Here is a 13,654-nt window from a genome sequence, read left to right as displayed (position 1 = left end):
TTTGCTAGAAGGAAGATTCTTAACCTTTCTTTTTAAATTAATTTACTTGCTGAACGAAGAAAGCGTTTTCATCAAATGAAATCGGTTTACACTTTGCATGGTTTCATTTTATAAAAAAATGTATTTTGCGTAATTACAAATTTATTTTATCTAGCATCCAATTTATATTTTATATTATGACCTTATTAGTTGATTATAAGACTTGAGATATTTTATCTCTTTTTTTTTATTTGAAGAAGATAAAAAGACTTAAAATATTCAAAATCCAGATAAATACTCAACTTTAAAATACTGTGGTAATAAAAAATTCAGATTTTCTTATGGAGAAAGATTAATGCAGTTTGTAAAAGAAATTACTAAAGTTTTTAAAAAAGTGTTAAAACAAGAAAAGAATTTAATTTTGTAGTCGAAAGCAGTTTATTTCTTTAAGCATTATTTTAGCAATTTATTTTTCCCCTTTCTTAAAGATTCTCCCTTCTTTATGTTTAATTACATTACTGTCCCATGGCATTTGCATTAAATACAAGAAAATAATGTGAAGCATTTTTCCAACAATAGTAATTAATACAGTAATAATGCAAAATAATGATATAAAATAAAATATGGCTGAATTGTGATCAGGAGCTTTTATGACATCAGCTTAATGGAAGACGAAAATATACCATTAAGCAGGTCTCGCCTCTATAATGCATAGCATAAATGATGATTTAGGAAATAAATGGCTAGTGTCTCATATTAAAATGCATTAATTATTTCTATATTATAAAGCATAGCAGTATAAGATTATGAAGCATTTCTGTACTCACCGTGCAGAGTCCAATAATAAGCAGTATCGAAGATAACACAGACAATGCTGCGAAAGCCACCATTAAAATACTGAAGGTTATTAGAACTGGCAGCGGTACTGGAAAGAAATACAATGAAAGAAATATTCAAGAAACTATAGCTTAAATCATGAGTGGAAAAGCATTGGTTAATGTAATGATAGATAAATATTTGTTCAGGAAATATTCAATTATCTAGAACTGATACTGAATGATTTCTATTTTCTTAGCACGAATATTTTATTCGACGTCTGCCGTGTTTACTTACTCTTAAGTATTTGATAATTTAATTTTCAAAACATTTTTTACCCGCTACATGATGCTTAAATCTCATATATTGTTTGTTTAAAACACGTTCACGTTTGTTCAAAACGTCGTGGAGAAATTATGCATTTTTGTTTTTTAGCTTCCTCATATTTTGATAATCTCTCTGTGTTTCGTTGCCTTCATGGCACTTTTGAATTAGAAATAATTACGGTTAGCCGTTAAATAGCTTAAAGATGATTAAAATGGAAAATTAAAGTTTCGTTCAATAAGTCAGAACAAGAGTTCAGGCATGAATAAACTGCACATGATTGCAAGGTGTTTTAGCAGATTTTAATGACTTTCTTCAACATTTTCCTTGTCAAAGTGTAAACGCGGGTTCTATAGTTCCCCTTGTATAATTCATTTAAAACTTAGCGATATGTATAAGAATTTTCCAAAATTTCTTGATACTTCGTTACTAGTAACTTATGCATACATTTCAAAACAATTTTATATTACATTGGAGGAAGCTATTCTCTAAAACGTTAGTATAAAAACGCATATATACATAACCAACAAATGCATGGAAATTCAATGATGTCGCTCTCTTAATGCAACAAACATCATAAAAGCCTACTTTAACCTCCAGTCACATTCAAAACTGAACATGTCTGAGTGTACATTAAGGATTTAGAAGCGAAAAAAATATATGTGCAGCAGTGTCAGTGAAAAGACATTACGCATCACAGCGATCAAGAGGGCATATATTCCGTGATACTCTTAAATAAAATGAAAACTTTCCTTTTTGTGAAAATTGCTTTGAATTTTATTTTTGTTATTTGAAATAATACTGAATTTGTTGCATCTGAACATCTTAAACATATTAAAACGTTATAAGGTATGTCTCCCACTTTCCTAGGGTGCCTTCGTGGTGTAGTGGTCAGCACACTGAGCCGGTATTTCAGAGGTCCATGGTTCGATTCCCGGAGAAGGCGATTGATAATTTTTCATCTTTCCTGCTTCAAAAAAGAATTCCTAATGTCTTTACAGTGGCGCCCGAACTAAAAGGGTGTTGGATGAGGATTCTCCGCACCCAGGATTTGGCGATTGTGTCCCCTAAATCCCCCCTTTAAAAAGGGAGTATATAAGGTATGTCTCCCACTTTCCTAGCGTGCCTTCGTGGTGTAGTGGTTCTGCACGCTGGACCTATATTTTAGAGGTCCGTGGTTCGATTCCCGGCGAAGGCGGCTGCTATTTTTCACCTCTCCGGCTTTTGCAATTAACCTAATGTCCCTACAACGTCATAAAAAGTGCTTCTTATATAAAAAAATCGCTTTCTTTTTAAATTAAGTTTCATCCATTTATAAATAAAATTTTATACTTAGAGCCATGTATCTTATCAATAACTAAGAACTAGAACTTAATTTCTAAAGAAAGCCTGTCATTTGAGGCAATCATGAAAAATTACGTGTTAAAGCATCTTCAAAACTGTAATATGATCTTCATATTCACAGTTCTGTTTACCTTTATTATGTTTTAAGCGTTAAAAATTAGTGATAGGCCTAATAATCTGAAAATTAATTCCTAGAAATTGATCATACAAAACATAAAAAAAGAATATTTTAAAGTACTGTTTTCAATAGTAATGCCAAATGGTACGGAAAAATACATCTTGCAATGTTATTTTAATATCTGTTAACGCCGTATGATTTTTTTTAACTTGCTTAATAAATAAAAATATTCAAAACCTAACTGTGCATGTTTTTCTCTAGGTAGCTTGCGTGAGAGACTTTTAAAAATATTTCTCGCAAATGAAGTGTAAATTCTTTCAGATGCGATGTAGGCTTACTAAAGCAATAACACCTGATTTTTTAAGTATTCAAAATTTATTATAATTTCTATTACATTTGTTGTCTTTTCTCATCATTCTTCCTCTAATTGCCGCAAATTTACCCTACTGTATAAATGACAAAAGCATGGTATGGAACGAAAGCGTCAGTAGACAAACTCTTAAAAAAAAAAAAAAAAAAAAAAAAAAAAAAGAATTCAGTTCTCTCTTATAATATTAAATTGCATTCCCTCCTATTTTTAGATCGTGGTCCTATATTTGTAATTACTTAAGCTAAGGTATATATAAAGTTAAATTGTTAATACTATATAATGTTATATATACTTTTAATTAATTTTACACGAAAATAATATTCCATTTTAACAGCTTTCAGTTAACAAAAGAAAATAAAAGATTTCAATTTGCAAATGCTTTTATTTTCCCAGCCTTTGATCTCAGCTATATATACATCCAATTATAAGGATGTTTTAAATGATGCAAGTATTTCTATTTTGACATCTCAAGATTTAAAATTATTAGTTTTGTAAAAATTACTTGTATTTGTTCCTCCGGTTCCACATTTAGAAATGTTTTTCCCTCATTATAAAAAAATAAAATATAAAAAGTGTGACTCACGGGCGACAAAACTTGCTTTGTCGCAAAGTATTTCTCCCGTCTTCTTAGCGTGCCTTCGTGGTGGAGTGGTCTGCACGCTAGACCGGTATTCTAGAAGTCCGCGGTTCGATTCCCGGTGAAGGCGTTGCTAATTTTTCAATCTCTCTTGCTTCCAAAAAATACTTAATGGCTCTACATTGGCGCCCGAACTAAAAGGGTGTTGGATGAGGACTCTCCTCACCCAGGATTTGGTGACTGGGTCCGCTAAAAACCCCACTCGCCCTTTAAAAGGGGGGAGTATATAAGGTATTACTTCTGCCGCCTTCTTAGCGTGCTTTCGTGGTGTGGTGGTCTGCACGCTGGGCCTGTATTCCAGTGGTCCGCGGTTCGATTCTCGGCGAAGGCATTGCTAATTTTTCAATCTCTCCTGCTTCCAAAAATACCTAATGTCTCTAAAAACTGACCAAGATATTTTATTTTAAAGTTGGAGATCATATTCAGAAAATGTACACAAATTTAAGAGCCAGAACTCAAATTTAAATATCTATCGAGAGAAAATGCTTCTGATTTTAATTGATTATATGAAGAAAATTCCTGTGCAGATTGTCATAAAACGTAGTGATCAACATGAAGGTTTTTAAAGGAACATCTTATTCACAGAACCTTATAGAACTCATGTTCTAAAAAGTACTGGCAATTTTGAGTGTCGCATTAACCAACTCGTAAAATCGTATGCATAAATAAAAACTTTTCTAGTTTCGTGAATTTTTTTGTATGATTCTTAGATTCCGTTTCTAAAATAATAGAACTTATGGGAATATTACTAGTAATGCATTTATAACTTTTGAAAACTTATCAATCACTTTTGTGAAAATTCATTCGATATACCATTTCCAACAAAATTATAAACTAAAGATTTCTGCACACTAGGAAATCATAAAAGAATATCATTAAATAGCATTTAAGGGGGAAAATTAGCCTCCAATTATTTTAATATTTAATAATAAAGCGCGTATATTATTTAATAATAAAGCACAGTAAATTATGCCAAATGTCTCAAATTTTGAAATTAAACATTTCGGTCATTTTTTCCGGTCAAAAGTTTTGTTTTGTATTTTTTAATAATGGAAATAAAATTTTTCTAAATGTAAGTACAGGGAGTACAAAAAGTTAGATTTCTGAACTTTAATAAAATTGATTTTTTAAGATTAAATCTCAAATTATGAATATTTGAAATCACTGGATTTAAAGCTCACTGGCCTTGCTTTACATCATTTCTATTAATGTTAATATATAATCATTCAGTTTAATGCTTTTGTTCTGCTTTTTAATTCGAGCTTTTCCCTGCATGTGTCTTTTAATAATGATGAAGATATAGACTCGTTAAATGAATACAACGTAAACGTCAATGAAACTTGAGAATTGTAATATTAGAATTTGAATTTTATGTATCTAAAAAGAAACTTGTCATTGTACTTTATATAAATAAATGAACAGCATACGCATTTCAGAATAAGACTTTTTAAGCAGTAGAAAAAAATAAAACAACTTCTATTTCTAGAATTTCTTAGTGAATGCACACTTTCATTCCAACGAATGTTTTGGAGAAATAAATCTTTACAGACATGTTTTCATAAGGCTTTCCTGTCAACTTCTTGGAACTGGTAAAGTAAATTCTAAGTCACAATGCATTTATGTGAATACACATACGTGTGCATGTATAAAATATTTTATATTTTCCCTTTTCTTGACGGAAATGAAGGAAAAACTGCGACTTCCAAAGCTTTCCACTTAGGCACACCCTTTTGCTTATGCAGAAACATATTTACATGGGTATCTGAGATATGAAGAACAGAAAACTTCCATCTCTCTGTAGATTTCAAATTTTACGGAAAAGCTGAAGGTAGAAATAGAGGATTCACGTGGGAAAAAAACCTTAATCACATATTGACAACGCGGAAAGTACGTATGTAAAAGGAATTGCAAAAGATACTCTTCCCTTTCCTAGAAAATCCATCCCTCTCATGAATAAAATGTTCTTACTGGATATTTTCACAATCTACGAAAGTATAATACTTTTCCTGTATGCTTTGTGCTAGAGATAATGAAAACATTGTACAGAAGAATATGTAAAATATTTTCAGCAAACACTGGTTTCTCCCGTATATGAATTTAAAAAATATCAGCTAAAGTAAAAGCAAACATTCCGTGTAAATTTATCTTTACATAAACCAAACTGCAGAATAATGTTACTATAAGAAATTTCATTTCTCGCATCACTGTTGTCAAGTCAAGGTCATATTTATCAATTAAGATCACAATCCCGCAATAAGTTGGGGATGCCAGCAAGCACTGCATTCCAGCCGACAATATTTCATTATTTTCTGCTTAGACTAGTAAGACTGCAATAAAAGACTCCAATAAAACACAATTACAACCTACTGCACAGCCGAAAATTCCTCTGGAGTAAGAATAATGGTTAGGAAAATGATTACTTCTCTGAAAGCTGAAGTGAAAGTGTTCGCCTTTTTCTTTTACAACCATGATCGAAAATAAGTGATCCACTCACCGTGAGTTTCCGTCTAAAAATAAGAGAAAAGCTAAGTGATACAATGAAAGACATCCTAAAAAGCTTTTCAGCGAAAGAAAAGATAAGACGTAAACAGATTCTTCTCCCACTGGAATTACTTTTCTTTTAGATGAGTTCAGTATGATGTCTTTTAATGTACTGATAAGAAAGCTTATTTCAAATATGTAGAGAAGTGATATTTTTTAATAGGGAAGTAAAGTCATTCTTAGGTATGCTTTGGTAAATACTCAACACAAGTTATTATGAAATATTTTGTCTTTGTTTTATTACAGAACGCATTAACTTAAGATATTCAGTAGTTATAAATAGTAAATTGCATCAGAACCTGAGAAGCTGAGAATAGAAATAATTAAATTAACACAGTGAATATTAAAAATGTGATCTGATGCGACTATCTAAGCATAAGCTATCTAAGCAAAGCATACTAGACAGGATATTGATATTTCCATTTTTTTAATTCAGATATGATTTATTTCACCAGAGCTCAAATTTGTATCCGATCCGCAAAAACGTATCCAGTAGATTGAAAAATTACTACATATGTTGATAAATTACAGTTACCAACAATTGTGTCAATAGCGTTGTGATAAGCGATAAGCATTAGGTGTTTTATAAAGGTAACTGATTCACCATGGATGAGAAGATCGTGACAAAAAGAGTAAGGCTTCTTTAACTCCATTAGCAGAGGAGTCATCTAGCTGAAGGCTTCTTACACACTATCAGCAGTGTTCATAAAGTCACTTCCGTCTGAGATTCGATTCACGTTGAAATTGGATAAATAAATGGATTTTTTTGTGGTATTTTCTTACAGTATGCGAATTTGAGCCACTTATTTGGAAACTCTTATCTACAGACGCTTGCAGCTTTACTTTCTGTCGCACAGTTCTTCTGGCATTAGCCATTTTCTAGCCGAATTTAAGACGCTTCATTAAAGTTTCAGCCAACTTAGTTAGGCCAGATTTGTGCAGTCTCTGGCTATGATCTCTTTTTAAATTGTAAATTCAACTTTATGTTATTTTAATACGCACAGATACCGCAGTTTTGATTGTACACACAAACTGTGGCTTCTGCTAAATCTAAGTTTTTTAAGCTAAGGGTTTATTTAAAACTTTCATAAGTCTTTCGTACATTTTAAGGTGGTGCTATAACTCGCTTGAGAATCTAATAGGGTCAGAAAGTCCCTTTTAATATTTCACAAGTTCGTACTCATCTATCGTATATAATGTAGAAGACAAGTAAAAAATCTTAACCAAGCAACAAGGGATATAAATCTAGTTTAATTTTGGCTTGACGAAGTGATTTTAGATAGCCACTAATTAACTAAATCCTCTGGAATTGCGTACGTTTGTCCACTAGTCGAAGTTGCATAGTCGAAATATGTCTTATGAGGTTTTTAGAAGGAGACCTCCTTCACTTTCTAGGCTTATTATTGCAAAAAGAGACTAAAAGCTTGCAGATACTTCTAGACAAGAAGCGAAATATCGCTACGTCTCAAACACTCACAAAGCACCGAAGAAGGCTTGAAATAACCTTTTTTTTATTTTCGTCTGAATTGAACATAAATATATGAAAGCACGATTTGTGCTACAGAGAAAACAGACTTGTAGCGAATTACGCAATAACAGACAATTTAATTCAAACATTGATAACGTATTCTAAGACTACATATTCAACAGAATAATAAATGAGCTGGCCCAAAGTATTTTATTTTGATAATTTGCACTCTGGTGAGGAATAAGGAAAAGAGAAGTTACGGTAAAGTTCAAAATCATAATAACTGGTTGATTATTAGCAGATGCATTAAAACTTGAATTAAAATAAGAAAAAGGCGGAGATTTCCAATCGATAATGACAGCTTGTATAGCATTATCATATACACTGAAGAACCAAAACGTTATTACTACTCAGCAACGCTTTGCGCGACCTTTGGCTTGCAAAACAGCTGAAACTCGCCTTGGAATGGACACCACAATTTCTTTGTAGTTGACTGGCGACAGCTTTTACTAAATGTCTAAGGAGCGGTTACGCAAGGTCCAGATACTCCGAAATGGTGGTGTATGAGCTCTGAGCTGTCGCTCCATGACATCCCATATGTGCACTATGGGTTTACAATCCGGAGAGTTAAGTTGCCAGGACATTAACTGGAATTCATGATTATGCTCCTCAAACCACTCCAACACAGTTCGAGCCCTGTGACACGGGGCGTTGTGATGCTAAAAGATCCCATTTCCAGTTGGGAAGACAGACCCAATGTAAGGGCGCAACTGATCCGCAGTTATGTTCAGATAGTCCGCAGCTTTCATGATCTTAGAATCTTCTATCACAACTAAGGATGCCAGAGCCGCCCATGAGAACGTTCCCCAAAGCATAATACCGCCACCACCAGCCTGTGTATGACCTGTTGTACAGGGGAGAAACTATTCGCTTGGAAGACGGCGTCTGCTAACGCGGACGTCAACGTGATGAATCCGAAATCGTGATTCATTTGATGAGGCAATTGTTTTCCACTTATCCATGGTCCAGTTTCAATGTTACCGGGTCCAAATTAGGCATAGTTCGCAATGACGTTTGTTTAACAGACACACACAAGTGGGACATCTGCAGGGCATTCCCATACCCAATAGTGTCCGCTTAAACGTGTATATTCGGAACACTTGCATTTGGTCCTGGGTTGTATTGGGTTGTCAGCTGAGCCATTGCTTGGGGCTGATTTTTCTGTACCAAGCGAAACATTCTACGACATCCGTTTTCTTTGATCACGCGTGGACTGCTGGTTTCCTCGTCATTTATTCACTTTGCATAAGTAATAACAATGGCAGATCGTTAACAACCTACCAGTCGCGCAGTTTCGGAGATAATCATTCCAAGTCTTCTCACCATTACAATCTGCGCTTTACCAAATTCGTTTTGATCAGCAGCCTTTCCCATCACTCACAAAAGGAAGTGCAAGAATGATTCCTTACCTTCTCCAGCAACAACTAAATACCATTCCCACTAAATCACGTGCCCACCACGTCCTCCAGACGTGTTCACTGAAAAATGTGAGGATGGTCATAATTTTTCGTTTCATCAGTGTATATGCAATAGTTTTTCTCAATCAAACTTATGATCCTATGAAAGCGGAAGCTTAATTAACTCTTTTTTTTTTCAAAACTCCTCTTTCACGCTAGTAAATCTTTTATCAGCAATTATATTTTTTACAAGTAACTATTTAAGATTGTGTTGAGAGCACAAGAAAGATTTATCGATTTGTCAGTAGATCATTGTGTATCTCTCCATCTAACACCTGCTGATAGATGATGCATAATAAAGAGTATGTTCACTTAACGCAAAATACTATTAAGAGATTTTAAGTTACGGACCAGTTCCTTCTGTAGCGAAGGCCAGTTACCACGCTGTTGGGCGCGTATTCGAAACCTGGAAAAAGGCATATATGTTCTGATTGCCAATCCAGAAGTGAAAGTAAGAAATTCTTTACAGAATAGAGAAACGTAAAATATGCCGATCTGAAAGTCTGCTTGATACGTTCCTTGTAGAAAAACAGCGATACCAGACCCTAGGAATATATCCCCACGAATGTCCTTGATAAAACCGGAATGCAACTGAGAAAATTCGTTGTTATCACAAGTGTCTGAGGCTTTTCACCAACGACAAATCCCACTAATCCATGTAAGATTATTCATAAGGTGTGAAACAGATAAAGACTAGTAATAATATATATTCAACAGCATGAAAAAATTACAATTTAAAATAAATTTATAAACGCGCTTTTATAAATTTCTTGGTTTTGCTCTTCCTATCGCACTCACACACAAAAATGCTAAAATGGAAGAATCAATATTCTGACACACTTCTTTCTTTCACAATTTAATATCGAAAATCTCACTAACCTATGCGGAGCAGAAAACATGAATCTTGAATGCAGAATGCGGAATTTGCGCGTAAATCTTATTTGAAAATCGTATGGTATAGAGTGTTATAAAAGTGGCTGGTTCCAGAGCAAAATACCTGTATGCTAAAGAAAACAGATCGAAAGAGAATTTGAGATGTGAAATACATGACACGAGGGCTTACAAGAAAAAAGCGACGATAGTTACTTAAAATCGATAAAATGGAATGCCTTCATTTAACGAATGACGACTTCAAACATTGAAGTTAAATCTTATTAATGAGCCTACTGTTGATGCTTCCTAATTCCGTGCAGTTCTCACCCATCCCCAAGTTTTTTTTCTTCTTCTTTTCTACCCGAAATTTTTGTTGTAAATAAATTGGGTACGGTTTTTTATTTTCGTCTGCGACTAAATTAAGCCGATTATGAAATTTCCAAAACACGTTTTAAAAAATAATTTTTTGTAACAAAAAGTGATCTTCTCATTAGTTTTACAATTACATTTAAAAATTACAAAAATTTAAAAAATATTTAAAAAGTAGTAAAATTATTCGCAATCAGAAAATTTTCTTTTTTGCCAAATAAATGTCTTATTCTAAAAATATGGTATGTCCCTATAGTGATATCCATTCTAGGCTTACGTAGAAATCATCTTTATTGTGATGTTAATGGAGCTATGTAGATTCATCTTTATTTAAAATTAAGCAAAATTCTGCCTTAATAAAACTCTTGCAGTCTGAGGAAGGCTGGATTAGTGACTCTTAAAACCGCAAAAATATTCTGTCATATAGCAATTATTTTTGTGTCTTGAAGAAACGGAACCTCCTGCACTCAATCCTCACATAAATAACATCTTACATTGTAAGGATCTTAAGTTTTACTAACGTTTATTTTATTTTAAATCTTTACTATCACTTCTTATTTTCTACTTCCGGCCAGAATTAAAAGTTTTAACTTATTTATGCAAATTTGTCTTGCGAACGCCAAGTACTTAAGTTGTGGCTTTTTGCGAAACAAGAGAGAGGAAGGAGTGATTAGGAGCAGGCCGCTTGCCATAGCAGTTTTACTCGGTTGCTGGTTGCCTTCAAGGCCAGAGGTTTAATCCTCTTGATAATTTTAAACGTATCGTAGTGTTAACAGTTCTCTGTACTACATACGGCCTTTCTGTTAATATACGGCCAATCTTCAAGTAGACACTTGTTTATTAATCCAAAGTTAGTTTAGTTAGAATTTAGTTAATATTTTTATATTCTTACGTTCAGACCACAAGTGGTTGGTCTCTGTATTCCGAAGTCCGGAAATCATTGTAAAGAGAGAAAAATAAAGGGTTTCGTATACCCTTCCTGTGTATCTTGTCTACTTCCCACATTTATTGAACATAGCTTTAGTAAGCTCCCTGTTCCGAGTCAGGTCATTTAATGCTCAAAAGGCAAGGATAAGGAGAAACACTGAACCTGATAACATAAAATTATAATAAAGTTTTTTAATAAAGCATACGTAAAATCTCACAATAAATTTTCCTTACCGCAGAATGAATTATAATTTTAAACAAGTATGCTTCTCTTCCATATATCATGAAGCATCTTTCAACAAATAATAATGCATTACAATGCAAAAGAAATTCTAAGAATTAGTTTATTAGTTTATTTGTGGCACTGAGATGTCTAAACAAACTGCAGCAAATAAGAACAAACGCGAAAAGTATCAAAATATAACGTACACTAATTTTTTCCAAAGCTTTATAGATTGAAAAAAGAAAGCAAAGCTGTATTTCTCTCGCATATTTTTACAATGAACAGAAACTGTCGATCCATTTATTCCCTTGTAGCAGCAGTTTCAGCATACCTTATTCATAAGCATCTCTTTTCAATATATACTATAGCCATCTGGCGTGTGTTAGATTAGATTTCTTCTGGCGAACCGAAAAATGGATTATACGTAAATGTCCTTGCGGTCCAAGAAATCACTACCATACACTTGCACCGTCTGATTCTGACTTTGAGTCAAATTCATATCTCCGGCTACAGAAAAAAGAAACAAAAATTTATACCGAGTTAGAGATCCTTGCTTTTCAGTTATAGACCACGCAAATGCGAGACTTAAATGCTGTGATTCACGTTTCTTTCGCCACAGGTATAGTTAACCCAGGTAAATCGTTTTGTATGGCGATAGTCAGAATAGTTATGGATAAGCACCCTGCTTGCAATTTAGAAAAAAAATATGGGTTACATTTTTATATTCCTTCTGTAAAATGCCAGATCTTGTACTGCATTAAATATGTAAACTAAAAGAAACTGCAAGATCTGGGGAAAGGGGTGTGATTATTGGTCTTAACTTTAAAAAATTGTATGGATAGGACCACTGATTGCTGACATTTTGAAGAGTTCAAATTCCAGTGAACGCGGTTATATGGATTCGTCCATGAGCTACTCTAATACAAACTCGTTTTTCTCAGAAAGTCTTCCATGAACGCACACTTACTTTAGACGGATAGCACTTTTATGCTTCAGTATAACGAACTAAGCAAACAATGTTATTTTTACGAAACAATTATCGCATGTAGTTGCTCAAATGCCCAGAAGATGACCTCAAAGCTAGGAAACACGTTAATGAAATAGTTTTAGCAGTATTTCAGATTAAACTGCATGTAAATTTTAAAATAAATAAAAACTCTTCTCGCACGTATACAATTGCATGAACCGGATTAACTATATTTTCGCAAAGCAGACCAGAGCTGTCTTCCTAAGAAAAGAGATGCCTTTGTGGAAAACTTTATTAAATCTGTTAAATCTCTTACATATAACTTTACAATTAGCCTGCACGTTAAACATCAGTCGGAAAAAGTTATATTATTAGTAATAGACTTATTTCAAAGCCCATTTGGCATAAATCTCATTTGATTGAGGTACTTAATAAAGATTTTATTCATTTATTTTTAAAATCTTTGCTCGTTTGCTTAAATTTATTTTAAAGGTAAATTAATCCGAATTCACTACACGGATACGTTGGAACTTTTGCCCTTCTTCCTAAATGTAAATAGACTTCTTTTAAAGCAGAATACTAGATATAATTTCTTTTGGATTGGATCAGATGACTTAATTATACAAAGCATACAAGGGTTATCTGGTTGTAAGAGGGATGCTTTCGTTGAGATAAAGAAACCTAGATCCTACTGACATATTTTACGTAAAAAAAAAAAAAACTTTGAAAGCTTCGTTCAGCTTGCCCATTCAATTTTGTTGCCCAGACAACAAAACACAAATCGAGCTTAGCCACCTGATAACTAGTGTTAGTCGCACAGGTCATCTTGGTCATCTATACATTTCTAACATCCAGCCGCCAAAATAGATTGCTTTTAGGTTAAAAGTAAAATGCTTATAATACCTTGGTTAATTAAAATGTTACAAATTGCAAAGAAAGTAATAATTACTATTTAAAAAAATTAAAGATGTAATAAAAGCAAACTTTGAGATATAATTTCTAGAAGTTTGCTTTGCTTTCAAATGACCTTCAAAGGGCAAAAGATGGAAGACATTAACTGGCAAATTAAACAAAAACTGAAGAAAAGAACAATAGCTTATTAGAAGAAGTTTATATTCGATGATTAATAAGATGTCATAAGTAATTTTCCATTACCATGTCTTCCATTTTAAACTCATCAT

The 13,654-nt window shown here is 33.2% G+C and overlaps 1 protein-coding gene and 1 non-coding gene across 4 annotated transcripts in view; one reads left to right on the top strand and one right to left on the bottom strand.

Moving 5' to 3' along the window:
- Positions 1 to 13,654, bottom strand: part of LOC118187997 (uncharacterized) — a 192,460-nt gene that overhangs the window by 58,027 nt on the left and 120,779 nt on the right. For all 3 annotated transcript variants that reach the window (XM_035358318.2, XM_035358322.2, XM_085809039.1), the window contains exon 4: positions 807 to 904. In XM_035358318.2, the coding sequence (XP_035214209.1) occupies positions 807 to 904 (98 nt within the window). The remainder of the gene's footprint in view (positions 1 to 806; positions 905 to 13,654) is intronic.
- Positions 2,244 to 2,317, top strand: TRNAI-UAU (transfer RNA isoleucine (anticodon UAU)). The gene has a single exon. It is a non-coding gene; the product is annotated as a tRNA-Ile (tRNA).

Source organism: Stegodyphus dumicola, chromosome X2 (assembly GCF_044657685.1).
Source record: "Stegodyphus dumicola isolate Sdum_Otavi_A_Nest chromosome X2, ASM4465768v1".
NCBI classification, from domain to species: domain Eukaryota; kingdom Metazoa; phylum Arthropoda; class Arachnida; order Araneae; family Eresidae; genus Stegodyphus; species Stegodyphus dumicola.
This window is presented reverse-complemented; position numbering and strand designations above follow the sequence as displayed.